General features: G+C 48.0%; 3 protein-coding genes across 3 annotated transcripts in view; 2 read left to right on the forward strand and 1 right to left on the reverse strand.

The window, feature by feature from the left end:
* GFOD1 (glucose-fructose oxidoreductase domain containing 1) overlaps nt 1–14,028 on the reverse strand; it is a 106,271-nt gene extending 92,243 nt beyond the window's left edge. Inside the window, exon 1 of the mRNA XM_027601613.2 lies at nt 13,692–14,028. Coding sequence (XP_027457414.1) covers nt 13,692–13,944 — 253 coding nt within the window. The 5' untranslated portion in view covers nt 13,945–14,028. The remainder of the gene's footprint in view (nt 1–13,691) is intronic.
* Nucleotides 3,038–3,619, forward strand: LOC113926562 (thioredoxin). Its single transcript, XM_027601615.2, has one exon. The coding sequence runs from the start codon at nt 3,157–3,159 to the stop codon at nt 3,472–3,474; it is 318 nt and encodes a 105-aa protein (XP_027457416.1). The 5' UTR covers nt 3,038–3,156; the 3' UTR covers nt 3,475–3,619.
* Nucleotides 13,943–15,784, forward strand: LOC113928008 (translation initiation factor IF-2-like). Its single transcript, XM_027604105.2, has 3 exons — nt 13,943–13,954; nt 14,017–14,670; nt 15,406–15,784. Exons 1-3 carry the CDS (start codon nt 13,943–13,945, stop codon nt 15,658–15,660), a joined length of 921 nt encoding a protein of 306 aa, XP_027459906.2. The 3' UTR covers nt 15,661–15,784.
* The last annotated feature ends 11,640 nt before the right edge of the window (nt 15,785–27,424 follow it).

A 27,424-nucleotide genomic window follows, 5' to 3' on the forward strand; every position in this document is an offset into this window, starting at 1 on the left:
TAGTTTTAACGTACGTAAATTTAAAGAGCCACACACCAGAGTGTAGCAAATGACTACTATATTGCAAAGCACAGAACTAGACAGTGCCCGGTATATGGATGGTGCTCGATAAGTATCTGCTCAAGGGAAAAGTGAATAGATACTAAGTAGCTCACTATAATAAGTTCTGATGAAGCAAGCTTCTCAATGATTACTGGGTACTCACTTTAAACAAATCCCCCTTTAAGTCAACCACCTTCTGAGTCAGGTACTTTGATTAACTCTGCTTTACAGATGACGAAACTGAGGCTCAGAAGAGTTAAGTGGAGGGTCCATGGCCATACAGAATGTGGCAAGACCAGGACCCAGCCCCAAGCAGAGTGACCTGGCAGCTTCTTAAAACTGGTCAATTTTGTCACTGATGAAAAAAGCATTCGGGAGCCTCACTTTACTTTCTACCGGACGACACCAAATTCAGCAGGGATCTTTTCCTTTCGAAATAAAGCAATGAAGATACAGTGTGTCACCTGTGGAGATGTTTTATTTTTTCCTAAGATTTTATTTATTTATTCATTCACTCATTTATTTGAGAGAGCCTGAGCATGAGCAGGGGGAGGGGCAGAGGGAGAAAGACGGAATCTCAAGCACACGCCACGCTGAGCGCGGAGCTCGATGTGGGCTCAATCCCAGGACCCTGAGATCATGACCTGAGCTGAAACCAGGAGTCAGACGCTTAACCGACTGAGCTACCCAGGCGCCCCTGTGGAGACGTTCTAGAAGCCTAGCCAGTGCCCTCACCTAGCAAGGCTCTGGTGACCAGCTACTGGATCCCAGATCAAGAACTAACCATCCATCCCACCACTGTGGCCTTTCCCTAAAACCATCTCCCCTGGACAGCAGGCTACCCTGCGGGAGCCTCCCAACCATAGGAGCTCTGGGCTCCTGAAGCGGACAAGCCCCTCCACGTGTCAAGCACTAAGTGTCCTTCTCCAAGGAGATCCTCTCATCCTCTCTCTGCAGTGAAATCACAGCCCCACCCCAGCACTGACCCTTGTACCATAAGGGGTTCGCCTGTATCACACAGGGATGAGAGTTACAAAACCAGGAACTGAGCAGGCTCCCCCTCTCCTCAGCTGACCCCACTCTCCACCACAGCATGGCCCCGACTCCATCACACAGGGAGCTTTTGTCTTTACAATGTCTCTCGCTGAATGGATTTTTGCAGCTCTTTTCACACCCTATAAGGCGGCCATTTGTGCTCCTCTCAAGGGGGTTCTTTCCAATGATCCTGCAAGCTGTTTCCTTCGCCTACCCCAGAGCTGTGTCATCTGTGACTGTCACCATTTGGAATTGAGGAGAGACAAAGATTTAAGTGGAATTTACTGCTGATGGTGCGGGGGGAGGGGGGTGATCTGCTGACAAAAAAAAAAAATTTCTATTCTAGATAAGAACAATTTTTAATTTTGTACATTCTTAAGCTACTCTAACTTTGTCCTAAGTGGTCATAGGAAACGCAATTTTCCACAGAGTGTTGCTCCAGAACCAAGTGGTTCTTTGAAAAGGATTTTATACCATAGAACTTTCTATATCTTCCTTTACAATTATTTAAATCCGACCCCCCCCCTTCTGGATCCAGTATAAGCCCCACCTCCTCCAGAAGGTCTTCCTAGACCATCCCGGCCCTCAGGGAGTTCTCTTCCCACTGCTTTCAGGCAGGATCCATTATCTGCAGGGCCACCTCCTCAGGAACTCCTACTGCCTTTCCTCACAGGCCCTCCACATTTTATCTCTAACCTCAAACCCAAGTTCCTCAGTCAGCAAAACAAAAGGCTCAGCAGCGGACTTTTTAACCAGCCTCTAGATCCAGCCCTTCTAGAAAACAACACAGTGACACTTCACCACCTACTAGAGGAAGCCCCTTCCAGACCTCACTTTTGTGCAAGTCTCTCATGCACACATACAACACTTTTTGTAAGGGGAAGTCTCTGTTGTTTTTTTCTATTTTTTTCTGCTTCGTTTTAGTACCCTTTGTGGACTGGCATGGGGAAGCTCCCCAGGTGACTGAACCCTTAATCCAACACTGCTATTTTGGGGTTATTCAATCACCATGAGCAAATACTTCCTGGCCTTACAGTATCACAATTCACTCTGGGTTTAATGATACTTTATTGCATTGTCGTGTGTTTGCATATGCTTACCTCGTGTCAAGAACAAAGACCACAGACCATATATTACTATCTGGGGCATTGCTACCCTCAGCCAACACGGCACGACAGGCATTCAAACACATTTACTAAACAAAAATAAATAAAGAAGAGAAACAGCCTCCAGACACTGGGCAGAAGAAGTGACTGAAAGATCCTGGACCACCTCGGATAATCTTCAAACTGGAAATGTCCCATAAAGAATGTTCAGTGCATTTATCAGGGCCCAGGGCAATGCTGGTGCCCGGGATGTCAGTATCCGCTCACATGGCCGTCTCGCTTTTCTAAATAATGAACCATTTCAATGAATATTTGGCAAAGCTAATTTTACTTGGGCTGGAGGATTTGTTCAGCTGCATCTAGTTCCAAAATCAAAAATAAAGGGAAGTATTTGAAAACCCAAAAATCTGAACAACCCAACAAAATCACAAAACCAATGCTTATAATTCAGTAAGAAGACAACCCAATTTAAAACTGCTCAAGAAATGTGAAGATATATGACTGGCTAGGAAGCACACGATACGGTACTCTACATCATTTGTCATTAGGGAAATGCAAATCAAAATCATAATGAGATTGCACTACACACTAACATAATAATGACTATACTCAAAAAGGCTGACAATGGGGCGCCTGGGTGGCTCAGTCCGTTAAGCCGTTAAGCATCTGCCTTCGGCTCAGGTCATGATCCCAGGGTCCTGGGATCCAGCCCTGCATCCAGCTCCCTGCCCTCTCTCTCTGCCCTTCCCCCTTCCTTGTGTTTTCTCTTTCTCTGTGTCTCAAATAAATAAATAAAATCTTTAAAAAAAAGACTGACAATACCAAATGTTGGTGAAGGTGTAGAGAAATTAGAACATTCCTACACCGGTTGCTATAAAGGGAAGGCGGGCTGTGCCCTCCGCAAGCTCTGTCCGGCGTTTTGGATCCACTTTCATCGGTCTTTACGGTTGCTTGTCAGACCCCAGCCGCCAAAATGGTGAAGCAGATCGAGAGCAAGTATGCTTTTCAGGAAGCCCTGAACGGTGCAGGGGATAAACTTGTAGTAGTTGACTTCTCGGCCACGTGGTGTGGGCCTTGCAAAATGATCAAGCCTTTCTTTCATTCCCTCTCTGAGAAGTACTCCAATGTGGTGTTCCTTGAAGTAGACGTGGATGACTGTCAGGATGTTGCTTCAGAGTGTGAAGTCAAATGCATGCCAACCTTCCAGTTTTTTAAAAAGGGACAGAAGGTGGGTGAATTTTCTGGAGCTAATAAGGAAAAACTTGAAGCCACCATAAATGAATTAATCTAATTATGTTTTCTGAAAACATAACCAGCCCTTGGCTGTTGAAAACTTGTAATTTTTTTTATTTACAAAAAGGAAAGATCAAGTAGGAAGACTATATGCAACTTCCATCTGATTATAAGTGACAATAAAATATAAATTCTACCTTTTTAAAAAAAAAAAGAACATTCCTACATAGGTGGTAGGAATATATAATTGTACAGCTACTTCAAACAATTTTTTTTGGATTTATTTATTTGAGATAGAGAGAGAGAGAGAGAGAGAGGGAGTGCTCAAGCAGGGGGAGGGGCAGAGGGAGAGAGAGGGAGAGTCTCAAGCAGACTCAGCGCCGACCATGACCCTGAGATTACAATGGAGCCGAAACCAAGAGTGCGATGGGTACAGCTGCCTCAGAATGCAGTCTGGCAGTTAGTTAAAAAGGCAAATACATACATACCATACAACCCAGCCATTTCACTCTTAGAGAGCTAGCCAAGAGAAGTGAAAGCATGGGTCTACAAAAGTCTTGGATATAAATGTTCACAGCAGCATTATTCAAAACAGAAACAATATAAACATCCATCAAATGGTGAATGGATAAGCAAACTGGGGTATATCCATACAACAGAACATTACTTGGCAATAAAAAAGGAATGAATTTCTGACAGATGCAGCAATGTGGATGAACATCAAAAACATGCTAAGTGAAAGAAGCCAGACACAGAAGATGACATATTATAGGATTTCATTTATATGAGATTTCTAGGAAAAGCAAAACAATAAGGACAGATCACATGCATGGTTGCCTGGGGCTTGGAGCAGGAATGGGGGCTGGCTGCAAACAGGGAGGAGGAAACTTGTGGAGATGTTGGAAATATTCTAAAACTTTTTACACAACTATATACATTTACAGAAATCAGTAATCTCAACGGGTAAATCTTATGATACATAAAGTTTATCTCAATAAAGCAAAAAGCAATGCTAAAGCTACAAACCAACTTAATTGGGGCTTCAAAACTCTATGGCTTCGGTTTATGCATATCATGCTAGCTAAAAGAGCCTCTCAGTACCATAAAAGCTATTACAGTTGGAAACTAGAAATTTTAAAAACAAAGTCATATCGTTTTAATGTGAAGTTATTTTTTCGGCATTTTTTTTTAATACTCCACAGGGCATTAACAATTCTCAAGGGCAATCTAAACTCCAAGGCGTCCCAGCTTGCTTAAACCTGAGAAGCAAGCTTCCCCAAAGCCCTGTTGACAGATGCAGAATTGGTCAGGTAAAAGGTCCATGTGGGTCTCAGCAGTGAGGATTTTAAAGCCTTTTTCCCCCAACATCCCCCCTTGGTTGAGTCTGAAACCAAAAGATCTTTTGCCTTCAAGGTCTTCCTGCTTTAGGGGAAGATGCTCAGAGAGCGCTTTCCCAGGGACCCACACTCACCAGCTGAACTCCAGGGAGCAGCTTCTGCACCAACCAGACCCACACTTGTGTGACACCCCTGCCAGGTCCGTCTCTGCCCAGCTTGCCTGGCCAGGTGGCCTTGATCCAGGCAAAATGTAGATTCATCAGGGTGCTCCAGAGAAACTGAACCAGTAGGGAGTGGTGGGTGGGTGGATGTGTGGGGAGAGGGAGAGAGAAAGGGAGGGAGAAAGAGAGAGAGAGAGAGAGAGAGAGAGAGAGAGAGAGAGAGAAGGAGAAAGAGAGGAGGGGGCAGAGGAGGAGATGGAGAGAAGGGGATGGGGGAGGGGGAGAGGGGGAGGGAGGGAGAGAGGAGGAGTGGGGAGACAGGGGGGAGAGGGCAGAGGGGGGAAGAGGGGGAGAGGGGAAAGGAGAGGGAGGGAGGGGGAGAGGGGAAAGGAGGGGGGAGGGAGGGGGAGAGGGGAAAAGGGGGGGAGGGAGGGGGAGAGGGGAAAGGAGGGGGGAGGGAGGGGGAGAGGGGAAAGGAGGGGGGAGGGAGGGGGAGAGGGGAAAGGAGGGGGGAGGGAGGGGGAGAGGGGAAAAGGGAGGAGGGGGAGGGAGGGGGAGAGAGGGGGAGGACGGGGAGGAGACCATGGGCGGTGAGTGAGAGCAAGGTAGGTTTATTTTTAAGGAATTGGCTCATGCAATCATGGGGCCGGGCAAGTCCAAAATTTGCAAGGCAGGCCAGCAGGCTGGAGACCCAGGGCAGGGTTGATGTTGCAGTTCCCAGTGTGAAGGCAATGTGAGGGCAGAAATTCCTCTTCCTCAGGACCTCAGTCTTCTTCCTGACTCCTGACTCCTTGGAGGCCCTACCCTAGCGCTTGTGCACAAAGCGTCTCTGCCGCACCGCGGTCCTCTGCCGGCACACGCCAAGCAGGCGGGGCTGGGTCATAAAACTCCACAGAGCCAGTTACGCTCGTCTACTCTCCCATCCCATATCTTACCAGCAGAGACACCCTCAATGTAATAATAATGTCGAAAAGGTTGGCATCATTTTATCGTCACATACCTCTTTTCTTTCCACCGTTTTACTGTGGTCACTATAAAAGCGGCGAAAATGCCCAATGTGTAGCTGAAGACAGTATGTAAAATCCCCAACCGAGTCTGTGTTGTCGTCACTAGCACCTTTTGGGAGTGCGGCCCAGCTGGGGCTGATCACTCCTAATCCCTCCTGCCCTGCGTCCCTGTAGTAGGGGGTCCGCAGGGCATTTGTGGTGAACCCCCCCCCCACGTTACCAGATAACCTCCAAAAAGACTGAGCCGGGAGAAAGCATCAGACACAAGCAGAACAATGGGGAGCGGGGGCTGGAGGGGGGAGGACTAAACCTAAATACAGTAATATCTGTATTTGGGAGCTCTGTCCAGCACACGGGCCCCAGTGTAAAGAGGGATGGGTGATAAGGCCCACACACAGACAGAATAGCACAGAATGACAAAATTCTAGGGGTTCAGAGTTTCCGGGCACCTACTGAAGCCTCAGCTACGTCCCTGCCTCTGAGTTCCATGGAGGGCCCTGCCTCCTTCTCACAGGTGATGATAAATCCTCACAGGAGCGTGGTGCATTCCCAGGAACACCATCAGCACCTTCTAGAGCATGTATCCGTGAGGCAAGTACTGGATTCTCAGCAAATCCCCCATCTGAAGCTCGGCGTATGCACATTCCCTTTAAAAAATAAAAATTAAAGGAAAAGTGGGGGGGCGCCTGGGTGGCTCAGTGGGTTAAGTATCCAGCTCAGTTTCGGCTGAGCTCAGTATCAGCTGGTTTCGGCTCAGGTCATGATCTTGGGGTGGCGGGATCGAGCCCCACGTCAGGCTCCATGCTCAGCGGAGAGTCTGCTTGAGACTCTCCTTCTCTCCCTCTGCCCTTCCCCCTGTTCTCTCTCTCTAAATAAATAAATCTTTCAATAAATAAATACATACAAATTTTAAAAACCTTTTAACTGTATTTTCTGAATCCGGCAAAAGGGAATCATCTCTAAATATACGAAAAACAAATCTTCAAAAGTACCATTTGGAACAGGCTAAAGAATTTATCACCTCGAGGTGAAGTAGAATAATATTTATTGAACTTATACAGATAGCTCCAGGGGGAGGGGGCAGTGGCTAAGTCTTGACATGCCCCCTCTCATTTTAATTGTCATACCAACCTTATATCATAGTATCTTTAACTCCATTTTATTGATCGGAAGACTGTGGCTCCGCAGGGATGGCTACACAGCTGTGACCTGCTAACCTTTTCTATCATCAAGGGTTTTGTGAATCACAACCTCATCTATAATGACGGGCCATGATTACCCTGAATCAAAATATGTAACTAACTGCCAATGTAGTTCCTTCTTGGTGCAACCCTTAAAACATGCTATTTACTTCCATCACTTTTTTTTTTTTTTTTTAAGATTTTATTTATTTGAGAGAGCGAGCATGAGCACGAGCAGAGGTGGGGGCAGAGGCGGAGGGAGAAGCAGGCTTCCTGCCGAGCAGGGAGCCTGACATGGGGCTCCATCCCAGGACCCTGGGATCATGCCCTGAGCTGAAGGCAGATGCTGAACCCACTGAGCCACCCGGGCGCCCCTACTTCCACCATTTTTTTTTTTTTTTTTTTGGTTCTTCCCCATTTGCAGGATCAAAATGTCCCATCTCTTCATATGGCTCCTTCTCACTGGTACATTTTCAAAGCCAGATATCATCAACATAATAAGCACTCAACTGCACCTAATTTCAGTTAGATGAAATGAGACTGGTGGTGCTTGACTTTTCCTAACAATACACAATCATTTCTTCCATTTACATAATGCCCCGGAGCTTTCTTGACCCTACACCAAGCTGATAGACCAAAACCATTTCCCTCTGTGCTCAGCGGCACAAACCCGGAGAGAAAAACACAATTGCCTCTTCCACACAGTCTTCGGAGAGAAAAACATCCAGAAGAGACGTCAAGGGGGAACCGGGATTCCAGAACGGTTACTACTACCAAATCCAACAAGGATGTTTGATCATCTCCAGCCCGATCTCTCTGCCTGTGTGGCAACCACGCCACCCCCCGGCCCCCAGCCCGGCTTCCTACCCCCGTTCCAGAACCCCTTCTCCACCACGGGCAACTGCAGACACTCTGCAGTAGGGCAGGAAAGGGCACAGTGCCCCAGGTCCTCAGCTGAGGATGCCAAACAAGTCAGGGCAAGATCAATCAATGTGCACACAAAGCTCAACGAGACCCTACAGTCTTATTCCCCATCCCAAAGGAGCCTGCCCCCCCCCCACGGAGAGGCTTTCCCCCAGAGAGTCTGCACTATGGTCTCCAAAAACTAGGGCAGGGAACACAAAAACAGATGTTGTCACATCACACACAAAGGCCAACAGATATTTTAACACAGTGCCCCCGCCAGGTCAATTATTCACGGCAGGGCTGGTCTTGTTTTCCCGGAGAACCATCACATCTCTGTGTCTGGCTGACGCCGCAGGCACATCACCTGGGGGCTGGAGAGAAATTCTAAATCCTGGGTCCCGCCCTGGAATCTGCATTTTGGCAAGATCTTCCCCCTCCCCACCCCACCCCGGGGAGACGAGCCCCTGTGTGAATGTCTGAGCGGCACTGGGCTACTGCACGCAGGACAAAATGTTACTGATTGATGGACCCATCCTGTTGATAATCGTCTGCCTTCCCCGAGCATTCATTCATTCATTGAAAAGGCATTCATTCGTCATTTAGCAAGTATTTACAGTGTGCCTACTGGGTGACTCAGCGCTTGGCACTGTCTAGGGGAGATAAGGCCACCCTGGTGAGCGAAGCAGTCACAGGCCCTACCTCAAAGAACTTTCTTTCCCATTCGGGAGACAAATAGCAAATAGAACAAGCAAATAAATGAAAGAGGTCATCACAAACAGTGATGGCACCACCCAGAACATGCAGAGGCTGCAGAGGTATAATTGAGAAGTGAGGAAAAAGAACTTTTGGTTGGGAGGGGAGGACCAGAAAGGCCTCTCTCCTGACAGAACATCTGAGGTGAAACTTGAAAGTGAGAATGAGCTAGCCCTTCAGAGGGGGTGAGGGGGAACCCTCCAGGCAGAGGGAAAAGCCAGTTTGCAAAGGCCCAGAGTCCAGAAAGGGGCTGATGTGTTTGAGTAAAAAGGCCCAAGTAGCTGGAGGGTCAGGGAGAGTATACAGTCGCCAAAAAGGTGACAGAGATTGCTAGGCAGAGCCAGTTCAGGCCAAAAAAAGAAACAAACCTGAATGTTGCTCCAAGTGCCAGGGGAACCGCTGAGAGCCTCTGAGCAGGGAATGACAGAGCGCCATATATGTGTATGTATGCCACTCTCCTGTTGTACAGAGACCAGACTGGATAAGGAACAGGAGTGGACCTAGGGAGGCAGCAGGTGGCTCACTGCATAGTCTAGGTGCGGGAGGACAAATCAGACATAGGTCTGGACTGACCCCAAAGGCTGGCTGGGAGCTGTACTGCTCTGGATACTAAGGTGAGTGACCCCATCCTGGCTGCCTTCAGGCACGGGACAGTCAAGGGGCTTGCAGAGCGAGGCGCACAAGGAAATCGACAAACAGCGGTGTCATTTCAGGGGCCGGTTAATTTGGCAACATCTTTGTTAAAGGAAATGAGCACATACTTTTTGACCGGCAGCTCACAGACTGACCCTACAAGCACACTGATGTGTGTGCAAATGGACATAGGTTCTAGGTTATTCATTACACGTTTGTAGAAGCAAAAGATTGGGAAGACAACCTAAATGCGGAGTAATAGGGAACTGGTTAAATAAATTTTGATTAGTCCACACAATGAAATACTATACAGCAAAAACTAAGAACATGGATACTTTCGTATGCTGTTTTTTATGTACATACAGATGTGTATGTGAGTGTATACATAAATTCTTCTCAAGATAATACTGTTGCATGACAAAAGCAAGGTATATGACAGTGTGTATGAGATGTTACCAACTATGTAAAAAAGATTTAAAAAATGCTCACAAACATATTTGCCAGTACATACCTAGCAAAATCTTCAAAAGGAGACATTAAAAAAAAAAAAACAACAAAAACCGCCTGGGACTGGCTCTAGTTGAAGAACAGGGACTGGTGGACACTTACCCTTCACTGTGCACTTTTATAGTATTTCCAATTTACACCACATGGATATATATATGACCTATTCAAAATAACTAAATAAAACTTAACTTTTACACAAATGCACTAAAATAGGTTCAAGAAAAGATGGGAGCAGCCTTTGGTGCTGAGACCCCAGCAGGGTACATGAGGGGTGAGACTGAGAAAAGGGGGAGACTTCAGGGAGGAGGCAACCTCGGGGCCAAGTCTTGCAGGGTGGACAGGCATCCATCACAAACACAAGGCAGAGGCACAGACCTATAATCAAACAGGGTCCGTTCGAGGACACACCAGGAGTTCTGGGGTTAGCTGAAGCCCTTGGGGTTCCAGAACAGCCAGCAGGACAGGAGACTGGGCAAGGCTCATCACAGGCACGCCCTTGCCTGTCATGCCAAGAAGTTGGGACTCTTCCTAGAAGTGACGAAAGGGGGGCGCAGTGACACGATCAAGTCTGAGGTTCTCCAAGGAAAGCCTGGCAGCCGTGTGGAAGATGGAGAGAGGCAGTGGTGAGGAGGGGCAGGCAAGCTCGCTCAGAGACCGAGGTAGGGGCCTCGTTCCTTCTAGGAAGGAAGCGATGATGGAGAAAAAGGAACAGATTCAAGAGAGAACAGATCCCATGCGTGGGGTGAACAGGAACAAAGGAGAGTGCCAAAGATCTCATCTGAGCTACTTCGATCTGAGAGAAGGAACTGAGGCCAAGAAGCAACTTTAGGGGATGGAACAGGAAGAAAGGACTCTGGGGAGGCAGATGGGCGGGTTCAAATCCCCGGCTATCTGTCCCTGAGCAAGGCCGCTCAGCTCTCTGAATTTTAGTTTGCCTCATTTGTAAAATGAGGCTACTGGCTAGGCTAGGGGCCATTCTCACCGTGAAGAGAAGTGTTTTATACACAGCACCTGCCACATTGCCTGGCACGTGGTGGGCACTGTAAAAAATTGTACAAAAGAGCTGAAGAAAGTCTCTACAGCAGACAAATGCCTAGTTCACCAGAGGAGGGATTTCAAGGGAATTTTTAGAAATTCAAGGAGGATAGTCTATGATTCTACTGACTCAGAGTGTCATTCCTCAATGGCGCCCAGACCAGCCCCTCCCCTTGACAGACCAGAGACCCGTCATGAGTATGGATGGAGGGCCGCAGACCACCCACCATCGCTGGGCAAGCAACTCAAAGGCCAGGCCTTGGCCAAAAGGAGGACACTTCACCGGGACCAGTCAAGACTGGCTTGTTCCAATTCCAGGCAAACACTAGCATCTATAAACCCCCAACGGCCAAACCAGCTCTATAACTGTTAGGGGTGTTTCACTTCCTGTGTTGTGTGTGTGTGTGTGTGTGTGTGTGTGTGTGTGTGTGTGTGTGTGTGTGTGTGTGTGTGTGTGTGTGTATGTGTGTTGGACCTCTAACCATGACAGCAAAGCACACCAAGGCAACTCCCCAGCTGCATACTCACAAATACAATGTGAAAGTGACCCCTGGGCATTTTCCAGTGAAGATGAACTGGGGAATGAGACAAAAGTCCAGCCACATCTAAATTCAATGACCCCCGCATTGCCTATAATCACAAACTATCTCAAATTATTTGCAAAATCAAGAGTTTAAAAAAAAGCCCAAGACTCACTACAAAAATATAAACAAAACCCTAGTCCTTAGTCATGATTATTAAACTAGGTCTATTTCTGAAGCCTCTTGCTTGGTTTTGAAGAGGTAACTTCAAATGTTAATCTTGTCAAGGAAAAAAAAAATCATAGGAATTTTTGAAAATAAGAAGTATCCAGAAATGTGTAATTTGTACCACTTCTCTCCAACCCAGAGCCCCCAAATGCTTTCTTGGCTGAAGTACAAGAGAGGGTCCAAAATAGGAACAACATCCTTGTTCCCGGAATGGCCACTTTCCTGGAGATAGGCCTTAGGGCTGCTGACGTGCAGGACTGTGCTGCTATAGTGGGGAAAAGCAATGTTACAAGGTCTTTCTGATATGACCAGTCATGGGCTCTCTATAGAAACAGAACTCAGGACAGACCTGTTGGATACAAAGCGACCTAATAGATTTATGCCATTTGGATGGTTATAACCCGTCTGATATACACAGATCCACTGTTAAGCACAAAGGGGAGCAACCCAGTATATAGATTACATCAAACAGAAAAGTCAGAACCCAATGACATTCAATTCAAGGCCAAAGAAAATAAGGAACAAATATCAGAAACTTAATAAAATTAACATGAAAACAAACTGACAGCCTTGAGCAGCTTCCTTAGGAATTCTATCAGATGCCCCTTCTCTCCCTTCTCCTTCGTGGAATCAACAGCAGAATGGGCTGATAAAAAAATGGTTTTCTAGGAAGAAAGAGTTGTACCTTCTGGTCCTAGGTCTCTGAAGACAGAATTAACATATATGTACATTTCACCTACCCTAAATTTAGGCCAGTTTTAAAAAATAAAACATGGCTTCCAAGATGACATATATTACCATTGATTGGTTTCTGAGTACTGGACCTGCTCTTGCCCTGTAACTTTTCTTTAATGTCGTGTCCTGTGCCATAAGCTTTGTCTCTTTCCTCATCAATAAGAATTCCAACTTTCAAGGGTGGGTGTTACATTGCCTGGGAGAGTAAGGAGTGAACAGTATTCCTGGGACTGTCTTAGGTACGTGCGAGAACTGCTGATGGACAAACTATGAGCTCCTTTTTCCACTGGGCATGGCAGGGACGCCGATGTTCTGCGCTCTGGGATTGTTCAGCCCCCTTGCGTTAGGTGGGGGGACCGGATGGCGAGGGGCGGTGAGCTCATTCCCAACCTGCTTGTCAACATCAGGCCTGGGAACTTTCCTGACGGTTATTAAGGAGGGACTACAGCATGCTCCCACGTGAAACTGGTTGCGTTGGGCCTTTTCCCACACAAAGCATCCATGCCTCCGGAACTACTGCAACCATCCCCGAAAATTTTAACATTATTTCAAACCCACGCAGAAGACAATTCCCGAGCGGCCACACTCGACAGTTCAATCCCCCTGGTTTTGCCAAACCGGTTGGTTACTAACCCAGGACCTCTTGGAAGACCGTCCCAGGGCATACCCCACCCCCATCCAATCACTCCCGCCATCCATGCCGAAGGCGAAGGCGCAATCATCCCAGCTGAACGTCACCTTCTAATCTCACACCAAACTAACAGCAGGAAGAAGCAAACTGGCCTAGCAGGGCGCCGCAGCTGCTACCCGTCAGGTAGTCTACCGCCCCCAGGAAAACCCGCCACACGTGTGGGGCCCTTTATCCGCGCGTTCCTGGGCGCGCACTCCCCTCTCGCAGGCGCGCACCCACGCACACACTCGGGGCCCTACAGGCACAGCTGGGGACTTAGTTTTCTCTTCCTGAGAGCAGCTCGTGCCTGGTCCTCAGCATCCGATCCGCCTTGTCGCCAGCCCCGGAACACACACGCCTCCTCCAGCCTCCGCGCCACGCACGTGGGAAGGCGCGTCCAGGTGGTGCCAGAAGGGAGGAGAGAAGAAGCGCAGAGGCAGGGAAGGCCGGGGAGGAGGAAGGAGGGAGCTCCGAGTGGCATGTGGCTTCTCAGGTGCCAGGGCCCGGCGTAGATGCCTCGTCAGCCTCTGGGATGCAGAGGGGGCGAGATCAGAAAAGCAGCAGGGGAGGAAAGGGGCTGGAGGGGAGAGGGGTCGCTCACCCAGGGTTTTGACAGCGATCTGCCTGGTGAGGGGCGGCGGCAGATTGATGCACACCAAGTCCACGTCCTGATGCAGCAGCACCTCGTCAATGCGGCTGGTGTAGAAGGGGACGCTCATCTCCTTGGCCAGCTCCTCGGCTTCCTCCTGCGTGCGGCCCCACAGCGCCTTCACCGCGAAGCCCTCATCTTTCAGCAGCGGGATGATGACACGGGCCGTGAGGCTGGTGCCGAACACGCCCACCCCGGGAAGCATGGCTGCTCTGGTCCGCCGGGTTCTGCTATAGCTCAGATCTCCAATCGAACACTCCCACACACACCCCTCTAGCCAGTCCTGCACCCGGCTCGCGGCGGTGCGCCAGCCGCCCGTGCCCCGGGCAAGGCGCCCGGGTGCCGAGAGCGCACCGAGCTGCAGGCGGAGCAGGCTCGGGGCGCCTCAGTACGGCGTCTGCTGCAGTGTCCGCCACGCGGGGCTCTCGTCCCTCCCGGGGGCGGTGGCAGGGACCCCCGCGGGGCGTCCGAGGCCCCGAAGCCCCGCGGAGCCCCGGCTCAGGCAGCGCCCCCGCCGCAGTGCCGGCCGGCTCCGCGAGCCCCGCCGAGGCCGCCCCATGGCCGGCTCATCCCCGCGTCCGCGCCGCCGCAGCCCGGGACCCGCTCTCTCCCGCGTGGTTTCCGCAGCCGGCAACTCGCACGCACGAGCCTCTACACCCAGCCAGAGCACGGACCGGCGCGGCTGCGGGGTCCCCTTGCTCGCCCGCCCTCGGCTACGAATGAAATAATCCAGCGGCCACCAGGAGGCCGGCTAAGCACGCGGCTCGGAGGGCGCCGGGCGCGGATCTCGAGCTGCAGCGCGGCGCCGGCGGCCACGACCCGGCGCCGGCCTTCTCATTCCGCTGCCATGTTCGCTCGCAGCGCGGCTCGGGCGGCCTCGGCCCCAGGCCGGCTCGGGCTCCGGGATCCCGCGGGGACGAGGGCGGAGTTGGTGAGTTTGGCTGTCAGCAGCCGGGTGCTCCTGCACCGCCCCCGCCGCAGCGCCGCGCGCCATTGGCCGCCGCGCGCCGCCCCCGCCCCCGCCGCCGCGGGCTCCCGGTGCGCGCCGCGCGGGGCCCAGGAACCCAGCCCGGCTCTTCCCCGGCCCCGCCCAGCGCGCCTCCGGCCCCTCCGCGGCTTCCCTTTCTTCGCCCTCACCTCCTCCTTCCCGTGCTCGCCTCTTCCCCAACCCCGCCCCAAGCAGGCCAATAAATCCATCGGGGCCCGGCGCGCCCTACTGGGCGGCTCGTAAATCCCTGGGAAGCGGGGCGGTGGGCGACCCGGCCCGGGGGCGTCCGGGGGCGGGGAGGGGGGTGGGCGGAGCCCTGCGAGTGTGAGCCGCGGAGCGGGAGCGTTTCCTACGTGCGGAGAACCACACTAGGGAAGCTATTCAGACGTTCCCTCTTAATCCTTGCACAGCCTTAAGGTTATTGGTGCAACCCATTTAACTGATGATGCAGTTGAGACCCGGGAAGGGTAAGTGACTTGCACAAGGTCACACGATAGGTAAAAAGCGGGCCTGACACTGGAATCCAGGCTAGGCTCCAGAGTTTGGGCGGTGAGCTGGAGAGTTCTCTCTCCAAGAGAGCTTGCTCCAACCCTACACCAGCCCTCCCGCCGCGCTCGCTCGGTCCAGCCGCCTTCCTCCCAGTCTTCTTAACACGCTCTGCTTTCCCCGCGAGGCCAGCGCCTGAGCAGAGCAGAGCAGACGCTAGGTGAGGCGTCCCCGAAGCGGCTGCGGCATGTGTGTCCACGTCTGGGCGAGCTGGGTTTCCAGACGGAGAGGAAGCCCTGGCCAGAAGCTATGCCAGTCACTCGACCTCTCGCTTTGGCTTCTTTCGCCGCTTACGCCCCCTCCCGCCCCCCCCCCCCGCCGCCTCACTCCCTAGCCTGCACCCTCATCCCCACCCTCTGCTCCTTTGGAGGGAGGGGGGCCGGCTGAAGCTCGCCCTGCACCCGCCTGGGCGCAGATCCTTAGCACCCATCACACTGGCCTGTAGGTAGTAAGCCCTCAATAAACATTTGCTAAATAAATGAATATTCACCGAGTTTCCACTTTGTGCCCACTTGGTGCTGGGATGCGGGACCCAAAGCTGAATTGGTACGGAACCTGGCTTCCAGCTCAAAGTCTCATGAGAGGTCAGGGGTCCTGGCATGCTCCTCTCTTGTCTTCCCTCAGCTCAACGTGGCACATGGTCTGCTTCAACACGGGAGTGGAAAACGTGATACTTGCAAGCATTTAAAACAACTTGTAAAAACTGGCAATGAGGCGGGTGCGTGGAGAGAGCAGGATACCGAAAAGGCTCGTGTGTTGCAATGGGGGGAGGTGGCTGACCTCAGGGTGTTAGAAGAAAGGCACAGAGGACACTGAGTGCTCTGAGTAGCTGCCAGCGGCCTGGGAAGTTCTGAGACAAAAGGAGTATTGCCATCAGTACTGACAGGCTTCTTTTGAGCTGAGGTTTTGTAAGGACGGAGGCAGGACCGCCTACGGGGGCAAAGGGGTGCAGGCAATGGTGTCCGACACGAGGCACCATCCCGCTACACAAGAGGCCAGGTCATATGTCAGCCTTGGCAGTGGCTCAGGGGAGGTGGCGCTTGGCTTTGGGGCAGAGCAGGGGAGGTGGCGCTTGGCTTTGGGGTTGGAAGCAGAGCCAGAGCACCTGGGGTTTTTACTCTCGGCTCTGCCATTTACTAGCCATGGGACCTTAAGCAAGTACTTCCGCTTTTTGGGCCACGGCTCTATCTGTTAAGTCAGGGTAATAACGGAGGACTATAGAGGTTATTTTTATAAAGTCCTTAGAATAGTGTCTGGCACATAGTAAGCTCTAGATAAATGTTAAATAAATATGGAGAGGGGTCTGTTACCAACATCATTTCTTGATATGAGAGCCAGTTAATACGAGGGCAGCAATATCTAGCCAGTAAGAGGTAGGTTGTTTGTGTTCTTTTAAAGGGAACTCTACCCTTAGCTTCCGTGTGAATAAAAATAAACCTGACATCTGTGTGATATCAAGAGAAAATGATCACATTTGATTCTCATCAAATGTATAAAACAAACATCATCCCCATTTCGGAGAAGACAAAACTGAATCCTGGCAGCAACTCAAACTTACAGGTCTAAAACAGAAGGCTTCATCTCCAACCTTCCCCCAAACCATCCCTCCCCCAGTCATTCCCATCTCAGCAAATGGCACGGCCAGCCCACCATTTGGCCAAAAACCTTGGAGGCATCCACGGCTCCTCTCTCGTATATGCTCTATAGTCGAGCAATAGCAGGGCCTGTCTGCTCAGCCTGCAAAATGCATCCAGAGTCTGACAGCTTCCCTGCACGGTGGGGACCCCGGGGTCACCATCATCCCTGCCTGGACCACAGCATTCACCTCCTTGCTGGTGTACCTCCTTGCACACTTACTGCTTCCCCCGCAGTCCATATTCTCCACACAGCAGCCAGAGTGAAACTTTATTTTTTTTAATATTTAAAATATTAGATTTTTAAATCTAATCTAATTTTTTAAATATTAAAATATTAATAAAATATTTATTTGAGAGAGAGCACGAGCGGGAAAGGGAAAGCGAATCTCAAGCAGACTCCACACTGAGTGCAGAGCCCAACATGAGGCTCGATCTCACAACCATGAGATCAGGACCTGAGCCGAAACCAAGATCAGATGCTCAACTGACGGGACCACCTAGGTGACCCAGCCAGAACAAATCTTTAAAAGATAAGTACAATCGTGTCCCGCCAGGCTTGATACCTACCAGTGAATAAACCCCAAAGGCCTCAGGATAGACTGAAAAGGTCTACCTGAGCTAACCACCTGCCTTGCACACCTCTTCACCTACAACTCTCTACCCCCACAGCCTGCATTCCAGCACACTGGCCTCCCCACTGCCCTGGACAGCAGAGCCTGTTTGTGTCTCAGGGCCTTTGCACTTGCTGTTTCCTCTGCATGCCCCCCTTCCATGTGCGCCCTCCTTCCACCCCGACATATCCACATGGCTCCCTCTCTCCCTTTACTCAGGTCTCTGCTCAGATATCCCCTCCTCAGATTGCCTTGCCCGACCATCCTGGCTAAAATGACATCTTTGTCACGTTTCATCCCCTTGTCTGGCTTTATTTTTCTTTATACCTCCTCTCACTGCCCCACAACATATTATATACCTGTTTATCTGTTTATCATCCATTTGCCTCAACAGATAAACTCATGGAGATCACAAGTTTGTATGTCTTGTTCACTTCTGAATCGCCAGTGCCAAAAATTGTATCTGGCACCTGCTAGACACTCAAAATGCATTTGTTGAACAAATGTTTATATGTTCTTCTAATAACCATGTGATACTATGAAGAGTGTATGAGTTAATATTTATATAAACTGCTTAGAACTGTGCCAAGTGCCATGTGCAAGAATGGTTTAGGCCCTGGACAAGCAAGGCTGAGTATGGCAGGGCACCTGCCTCCAGGTATATTATGCCTGGTGGCCTGTTGATTGGATATATGAATGGACAATGGCAATACAGTGTGGCTCATACCATGGTAGGAACCTGCAGGGGATGATTTGGGAGCAGAGCACGGCTTTGCAATCAAAATGAGAAGCCTTTGAAGACTTGAAGACTTGCAGAGAGAGGAAAGGACTAGACCCAGGTGTTGAAAGACTTGCTGGAGTTGTTAGCCAGAATAAAGAGGGGAGAATGTTCTAGACTGGGGGAGGCTAAAAATAGGCTAACTCAAGGTGGAAGGGTTTGTGTGAAAGAGGCCAGGACATGATGGACAATCACCAAAGGACTTAAAGCATACAGTGAACAATTTTAAAGATTTAAAAAAAAAAATTTTTTTTTAGGTAATCCCTACACCCAAGGTGGGACTTGAACTCACAGCCCCGAGATCAAGAGTTGCATGCTCTACTGACTGAGCCAGCCGGACACCCCAGGTTGGCATTTTAGAACCATCACTCAGGCTCCATGATGGAGGGGAATTGCAAGGGGGTGCACCCCGCAAAGCCCTGCAAGGGGACCGCTAAATACCCAGAGAGTGAAGGAAGGTATAGGCATGGGAATGAAGATGCAGGCACTCTGCTGTGACAAGATGGAGGCTCCCTGGGGGTGTAGCTAATTCGATGCGGGAAAGAGTTGGAGTGACTTCCCAGGTTTTGGTTGGCAGGGAAGCTGGCTATACAGTTGTGTCTTACTGGTTCACAGTACTGGGCAGGGGAGGATTGCTCTTAGCATGCATTGATCCTGAGCTTCCGATAACACGGACCTTTGAACCCCAGTGCTTTTGCACATGATACATTCACAAATATCTGGTGTTTATTCTTCATGTTCTTTGTGTGAGACCTTCTTAAACCTGGAGCCTGAATCCCAACACAACCCGACATTTTGGCCTTTTAAACAGTTCCGAAAATAGGCCTAAAATTTTCTTTCCCCTCATTCCGTGATTTATCTGCCAATCTCTACCATTTGCATTTGGGAGATTTTAGGCCTATTGTAATGTCATTTAAGGTGATCGTCATGTGACTCTAAAAAGAACATTCTCAACCCTTTTTTAGAAATAAAAATAGTGCGGATTCGTTTTTTTATTTACGGCCCTAGGATGATGATAAAATGGAATTTCTTCTCATATTAACTCAGTTTAATGATGATTTTAAATATTTTCATTGTACAAGTCACTCATACATATTACAGAAATTTCAGAAATAAGAATTAATCTCTCCATCCTTATGTAGCCACTGTAAATAATTTGATTTATTTGCTTCCACAATTTTAGAACTGTTCTATTGTTTTCATGAAAAAACAGAAAACGTCTTGCTATCTAGTTAGATTTGCTTATTCTTTTTCATACAACGTAGAAACAAGTTTGGATTATTTTTAGTTGAGTATCCATAAATACCCAACATCTGTATAAATCTTAATATTTGTAGAGCGAAATGCTTTTGCTCTTGGTAGAAATATAACTTTGCCAAATGACTGCCAAAGATCCTGGAGCAGTTTTGCTAAGCAGTTCCAATATGCATAGTGCTGAGATTTATTCCTGAACTTGTCATTAGTAGAGTTTTTAAAAGTACCCATTCATCATTCTAACTTCAACTCTTTGGGGGGTTTTGTTGTTAATAATCAGTACCATCTATTGAGTGCTCGCTACACGTGAGGCACTAAGCTTTGTATGTCTTCACTCCTCACAGTTTTTGCTGTTAAGTACAATTATTCCCATTATTACAAAGAAGGAAACTGTTACGTTAAAAAAAAAAAAAGTTAAGGTGCCTAAGGTAGGTCATAAAGACAAGCATTTCACTGAAATCACCAGGCTCCAAAATCATAGTCTGTTACCACTAAGCCCCTGAACTTAGGTTAGATACCACAGCCTCTGTTTTCCCGGGACACCAGGGCCCTTGGTCCTCTAGAGAAGAGAAGCATGCTTGCATTTCTCCTCTTTCTCCTCTTCTCCTAGCAAAGGTCAACAGGCTCCCTGAGGAGGGGTTCCCTAGAGCTGTGTCCCGGTCAGAAAAAGCAGTTCTGAGCCCAGTACTGCTGCTCCCCGGGACAGGGGCATGGGACAGTTCTGTCACTGTCATCTCTCCCCTGGATTCCCTCACACTCTGCTGGACTCCCACCCCTAAACAAGCAGAGAGATCTTTATTTTTCTTAAAAGATTTTATTTATTTGAGAGAGAGAGAGAGAGAGAGAGAGCGCGCACGAGCAGGGGGGAGGGGCAGAGGGAGAGGGAGAAGCAGGCTCCCCGCTGAGCAGGGAACCCCACACTGGGCTCCATCCCAGGACCCCTGCATTCATGTCCTGAGCCTAAGGCAGACAGAGGTTTAACTGACTGAACCACCCAGGCGCCCCCCAGAGAGAGCTTTAAAAAGCATCGGCCATGGCGCCTGGGTGGCTCAGTTGGTTAAGCGACTGCCTTCGGCTCAGGTCATGATCCTGGGGTCCCAGGATCGAGTCCCGCATCGGGCTCCCTGCTCGGCGGGGAGTCTGCTTCTCCCTCTGACCCTCTTCCCTCTCGTGTGCTCTCTATCTCTCATTCTCTCTCTCAAATGAATAAATAAAATCTTAAAAAAAAAGCATTGGCCATTATACTTCAGTAATAAATATATATATATGTATATATATATTTAAAGCTAAAAAATTGTATGTCAAATAGACTTTGATAATAAAAAAATAACTTAAAAAAAAGACAGAAATGAATAAAAATAAAAGCTTTGGCCGTCTTGTTGAAAACCCTCCACTGCTTTCCTTCTGCACCTGCAATAGAATCTAAACCCCTCAAAACAGCCTGGGGAGGGGGGGGCGGGTGGTTCTTGGCTCTGTCTCTCAGTTACAGAAATCAGATTCTTGGGCCCGACAAGGATAGAAAAGAGGCTGGACCTAAAGATCTGCAGAGGCAAGGCTTTATTGGGGCTACAGGTAGAGCTGAAGGAAGACAGAGAACCAACAGAGAGCACTTAGGGTAGGACCCCCCCCCCAACACAAAGGAAGTCCCTCTTATACAGAGAAAGTTCTTGCCTCAGGGTCCCAATCAGGTCCAATAAGCTAATGAGAGAAAGGAGGGAAAATACCTCATCCTGACTGGTTGGGAGGGCCTCGTCCTGATTTGTTAGAAGGGCCTCATCCTGATTGATCGATATTGGCAGACAACTCAGGCAGTTCACTGGTGCTTTTTGGAGCCCGGGTCCTCTGTTCTGAGTCTGGCGTGTATATAGGGCTGCATCCTGGCCACATCCCGGTTCTGTTCTGTAAGAGAAGCAGTTTAGCAATCTCAGTCCACAGAAAGTGCCCCAGGTATGTAATATTTGTCACCTGGGGCTTGTTCCCATCGTCCCTAACTGTCTCACCTGCACCTCCTTTGTCTGACACCACTCGTGCTTGAGCTGAGGGTCAGTCTTCTGTGTCAGTCACACCCACGTCTCCTGTTGATTCTTCCTCCTCAGTCTTGCCTGGTTCTCTCCTGCCTCAAGACACCTGCACTTTCTGTTCCCCCTGCAGGGAATGCTGTTCTTCAGCCCTTCATTCACCCGTTGGCTTGTTCCTCAGCCTTTTGGGCTCAACTGGCATGTCTCATCTTCCCCACCATATGCTGGTAGGTCTTCCTTACAAACCCCCTGGCTACTCTCCAACACCAGTGGGTTAATTCTATCCACAGCCCTTCCACAATCTATGTGAGTTTGCTTTCTTGACCATTGCCTGTCTCCCCTGGCTGGAAGAGAAGCTTCTTGGGTCCAGAGGTCTTGTTGGTCTCGTTTATTGCTATATCAGCCCGAAACAGTACTTGGTACCTCACTGATACACAATAAGTCCTTGTTGAAAGAATAAGTCCATCATAGAGGTGGCAAAACAGTTTCTAATATCATGTAATGGCATGGGAAAATGCTCAGAGCATAATGTCATGTTTAAAAAGCCAAATCAATATTGCATATATAATATTGCAACTATATCTTTTTTGTCTTTTTTTGGTGTAAAATATACATAATATAAAATGTACCTTTTTAATTATTTTTAAGTATACAGTTCCCATCGTTGTGCATACAACTGGATATTTTTAGGAAGAAGTAACCCATGAAATGAAAAGAAAACCACTTCGTTCTGCATTTCTCTACTTTCCTTACATTTAAAATAAAGAAAAAAAAACATTTAAATGTTTAAATGAACAGTTAGTTCTGGTCACATGCTCAGACATTTCTTTCATCTCCAACTCCCTCTCTGAGTAAATGAACCCAGTGAAGGAGGGAACCTAAATGCATCTAGCTATTTTACTAGTCTTCTGAAATACCAAAAGTAATAGTGACCCAAATAGATTGTATAGCAACAGGTTTTTTATCTGTGTCGCTCACCAGGCCAAGAGAATTGGAGACACTGTTTAAGGCACTACCCCCAAGTCCATGGCTCTCAGGCTGTGGAAATGGTTTTAAAGTAAATACACAGGGGCTTGGACATCACTAGCTCCTGTGGAAAATACGGAACTTTCGTTCTTGACATGTGAAAATCCTCAGGCCACCTGTCGTCTTCCTGCCCCCAGTCTCTCTGGGAGAATGCTATGCTATGTAACTTTCTGCTGCCTCAGTTGGTATGTGAAGGCATGGGGGTAGATGATATAATTGCTCTATAAATAAACAGAAAGAAAGTATGGTGCTTTTTCTGGACAGATCAATAAGGATGTAGGAAAACTATTTAGCATCCCAAATCATTAACACTCTGCTTACACACACAGAGGAGTGCACCAGAAAAATAACCCTTGTAACAGTCTGGCAGAAAGTAAATATTATTGGAGAGAGAATAACATGGCCTTTGCAATTCAAATTAAGAGCATTATTCCACTCCCTCCATTTCTGGTTTAAAAAGTAGGCACATAAAACAATATATGCTCCATTTTAAGCATGTCTCTCCTATTTATTAATTAAGGCAACATACAGAACCCCAAACCAATCATTTGAACTACTCATATCTAGGCAGTGAGACCACATAGGCTGTGGCCCTGTAATTCTGTGGTCCAAAGGAGGGCCACCCAAAGGACTGGGAGACCTAGGGTTTGTTCTTAGGGAAAGGTAAGCAGGGGAAAAGTGTGGCCTGGGAGAATGATGGCAGAGAGAATATGTCAAGCACAATGAGAATAGAAGGGAACCAAGGCCATTCACTCACTCATGGGTGATAGTAAACTTATTTAACATCCAACATGGGCACCAACCAATCCAAACAAACACCAATACCCCTGCAGCACGGGCTTGGAGGTCCCCTGCTAGATCGAGCATCAACACATTATTCCTGGGTCATGGTCAGGCCTGGGAGGCCTGGGGGAGACGTCAAGGCCGTGCGTAGCAAAGCAGCATTCATGGCTCAGAGCAGCAACCGAACGTTTCCAGAAGAAGTACAACCTATACTGGGTTTGTGCATCCCAGCTGACCAGCAGCGCTCCATTCAGCTGGGTTCAGGTACTGCCCACTCTGTCTGGGTCCCTGAATTGCTCACTGGGAATATAGAGCTCGAAGACTCTATCGTGTCCCTTAAGGTGCTCGTAGCCTTGTGCATCAGCCAAGCAAACAGGTACTTGTGAGGCAGTGTGTGCAAAGCAAAATCATGGAGACAAACTACAGTATTGTGGGAGTGACACGCACACACACCAGGTGAGGGGTGGAGGGGAGGCAGGGGAGGGGTGGTGAGCAAGGTATGAGAAAGGAATACGAATTTTAGACCCTCTATAGTAAACAATAGAAGGACAGTCCTTTTGGGAGCCAGAGAGCCCCAATTCTCCTGGGATTCTCTCCCCGCTCAGAGTCTCTACCAGCAACTACCGCTACCACTACAGTGACCCAGCTGACCTTCCGCACGGCCCCACCCCCACTCTCCCCCATCCCTCCTTCCCCCACCCTCATGCCACACACACCCTTTTGCTTTTTGGCTCCACCCACAGCCAAGACAGGACTCCAACTTTTAAGCAAAGTGTTAGGGGCAGGGACAGAGGGCTAGGAGCTAATGGCTGGGGAAAAAAATATCAGGTACAACCTTAAACTTGAGAACATGCCTTACAAATTAAAACATATTTATCTTCAGTTTGGAACCCCTCACGGGCCTTCCCTACCTTTACCACGTCATGGTACACAAAAGAATAGCATTTGACAGCACACTGGGGTCAAATAAGGAAAGTCTCACACAACGGGGGTGACTGGCCTGTGGGCCTTTGGGCCCCCTGAAGGAGGAGAGACCATCTTTCAAGCAGATTGAGAGATCCCTCCTGGTCCATCCCTCTCCACAGGGGTTGGGAAGTGCTTGCTTGTGCCCCAACGGGAAGGATGTCATCTGGCCGTGGAGTGGCACTTATAAATGTGCAAAATCACCGTCCCGAGAGGGAAGAGGAAGATAAGCAATGGGGTCCCTGGCTACCAAAGAGCAGAGCAACAATGCCTAAGGAAGAAAGCCTTGTCTATGAGAGTCCAAACTAGGAAAATTAGAGAGAAGTCCCCAAAAAAGTTCCGACCCCAGTGAATATCTGGTGACAGTTTTCCTAGCGAAAAGAAAAATCCAGCCCCACAAGAATTCACATGGAACTAAAAGAAGGGCTGGTTACAGAACCAAGACCTTCTCTAGCCACCCTTCAGTAGAACACCAACATAGGGCTGAGCTAAATGAATATCCAATTCCCTTTAGTTCAATCCAATCTGATCTAATCGGATAATATCCCCAGTGAAAGAACCCTGTCAGGTATCAACAAAGGACAAATACTCAAAACAGGAAGGGCTCAGTTAACCAGTGGGTCATAACTGTGCTGTCTGAGTGGAGGCTACTTCTGTGTCACCTGCTGGATCACTACGAGTGCAGAGGCAGTGACACAGGGGCGTTTACACTGTCCTGACCTATTCTGGCATTTCCAAGGGCAGGACTGTTACATTAGACCCTCCCCCATCTGGGGGGGGGGGCGGCGGTCAGAGAGGGAATTCGTTTTTCCAGGAGTACATAATTGCTGTTGTGTTTGGTTTCTCAGGATCCTACTCAGGTTCTGCTTCTGGAACCCTTCCCTTCCTGATAAGATGAGGTTCCTGAAAGATAGACTCTTTTTTACTCTTCTTTTCCAAACAGTAAGTTATTTATTTACCAGTAAAACAATAATCATACTTAGAAATAATAACAGGTATTTAGAGAGAATCTTCACCCAACAAATACAGAATACATATCCTTTATAAGCCCACCCAGAACATTTACACACTTGACCATTTGTTCGGCCACACAGGAAATCACAACACATTCCAAAGGCCTGATGTCATACAGATCATGTTCTTTCACCACAATGCACTGAAAATAGAAACCAACAGTAGATGGGTATTCTCCCATCCCATAAATCTGACAATGAAAAATATTATTCTAAATAATCTCAGAATTAAAAAAGAAACCATAATGAAAATGAAAAATATTTAGAAATGATACATGAAGAAAGCATACATATAAAAACATATGACAGAGGTGCCTGGGTGGCTCAGTCAGTTAAGTGGCTGCCTTCAGCTCAGGTCATGATCTCAGGGTTCTGGGATCGAGCCCCACATCGGGCTCCCTAATAAGCAGGAAGTTTGTTTCTCCCTTCCCCTCTGCTCCCCTCTCACCCTCCCCACTCATTCTCTCTCTCTCTCAAATAAATAAATGAAATCTTTTTCTTAAAAAAGAATGAGGTACAACTAAAATTGTGTTCAAGGGGAAATTTAAAGCTCAAATACAGGGGCGCCTGGGTGGCTCAGATGGTTAAGCATCTGCCTTCAGCTCAGGTCATGATCTCCAGGTCCTGGGATCAAGCCCCACAGTGGGTTCCTGGCTCAGCAGGCAGTCTGCTTCTGCTTCTGCTTCTCCCTCTGCCTCTCCCTCTGCCTCTCCCCCCTGCTCGTGCTCTCTCTCTCTCTCTCTCAAAATGAATAAATAAAATCTTTATAAATAAATAAAAAAACAAAGCTCAAATGCATTTTTTTGGAAAACAAAAGAGATTTGAAAATTTATGAACTAGGCATTCAACTGAATGATTGAGAAAGAAAAGAATCTAGAAGAAAGGAGAAAGTAATAGGAAATGTGAATAACAGTATCTAAAATCAAGAATATCAGAATTATCAATTAAGACAAAAGATCATTAATTAAAAGAATGATAAAATAGACAAATTTCTGGAAAGACTAATTAGAGAAAAAAAAGGCAGAATAAACAATATGAGGGACAAAAATGCTACAATTTTTGCCTATAATTTTGAAAATGTTCATGAAATGGACAACTTTACAGAAAAATATAAATTGTAGAAGTGACCCAGGAAGAAATAGAAAATCTGAATATACCAATCACTGTGAAAATAATTGAATGGCTAGTAAATATCTCTTCTCAAGAAAGGCTAGAGGTTCAAACAACTTGACAGGCAAGTTTAATTAAACCTTCTAGGAACACATAATTCTTATCTTAGCCAAACAGTTCCACATAGTGGAAGAAAGGGAAAAGCTACCTAGTTCATTTTATGAGGTTACTATAGGTAGAAAAGTATTTTTTAAAACAACAAAAGAAAAGGATAGGTCCGGGATGCCTGGGTGGCTCAGTCGTTAAGCGTCTGCCTTCAGCTCCGGTCATGGTCCCAGGGTCCTGGGATCTAGTCCCCACGTCGGGCTCCCTGCTCCACGGGAAGCCTGCTTCTCCCTCTCCCTCTGCTGCTCCCCCTGTTTGTGTTCCCTGTCTCACTGTGTCTCTCTCTGTCAAATAAATACATAAAATCTTAAAAAAAAAGCATAGGTCAATATAATTATAACTATAAATGCAAGAATTCTAGGGGGTGCCTGGGTGGCTCAGTGGGTTAGGCATCCAACTCTTGGGTTCTGCTCGGGTCATGATCTCAGGGTCATGTGATCAAGCCCCATATCAGGCTCTGCACTCAGCACAGAGTCTGCTTGAGATTTCTTCTCTCTCTCCCTCTGCACCTTCCCCTGCTTGTGTTCTCTCTCTCTCAAATAAAAAAAAAATCTTTAAATGCAAGAATTATAAATGAAAAACAAGCAAATCTAATTTTGCAGTATGTAAAAATAGTCATAATTAGGGTTTATCCTGTAAAAATACATATGACATTAGAAAAATGTATCAAACTACCTTAAAATATGAAGATAAGAGGAAGAAAACCATGTGATTATCTCAAGAAATATAGAAAAATGTCAGCAATAGAAGTCAACATTCATTCATCTTAAAAAATAATAAAACTTTTAACAAA

This window comes from Zalophus californianus, chromosome 7, assembly GCF_009762305.2.
Source record: "Zalophus californianus isolate mZalCal1 chromosome 7, mZalCal1.pri.v2, whole genome shotgun sequence".
Taxonomy (NCBI): Eukaryota; Metazoa; Chordata; class Mammalia; order Carnivora; family Otariidae; genus Zalophus; species Zalophus californianus.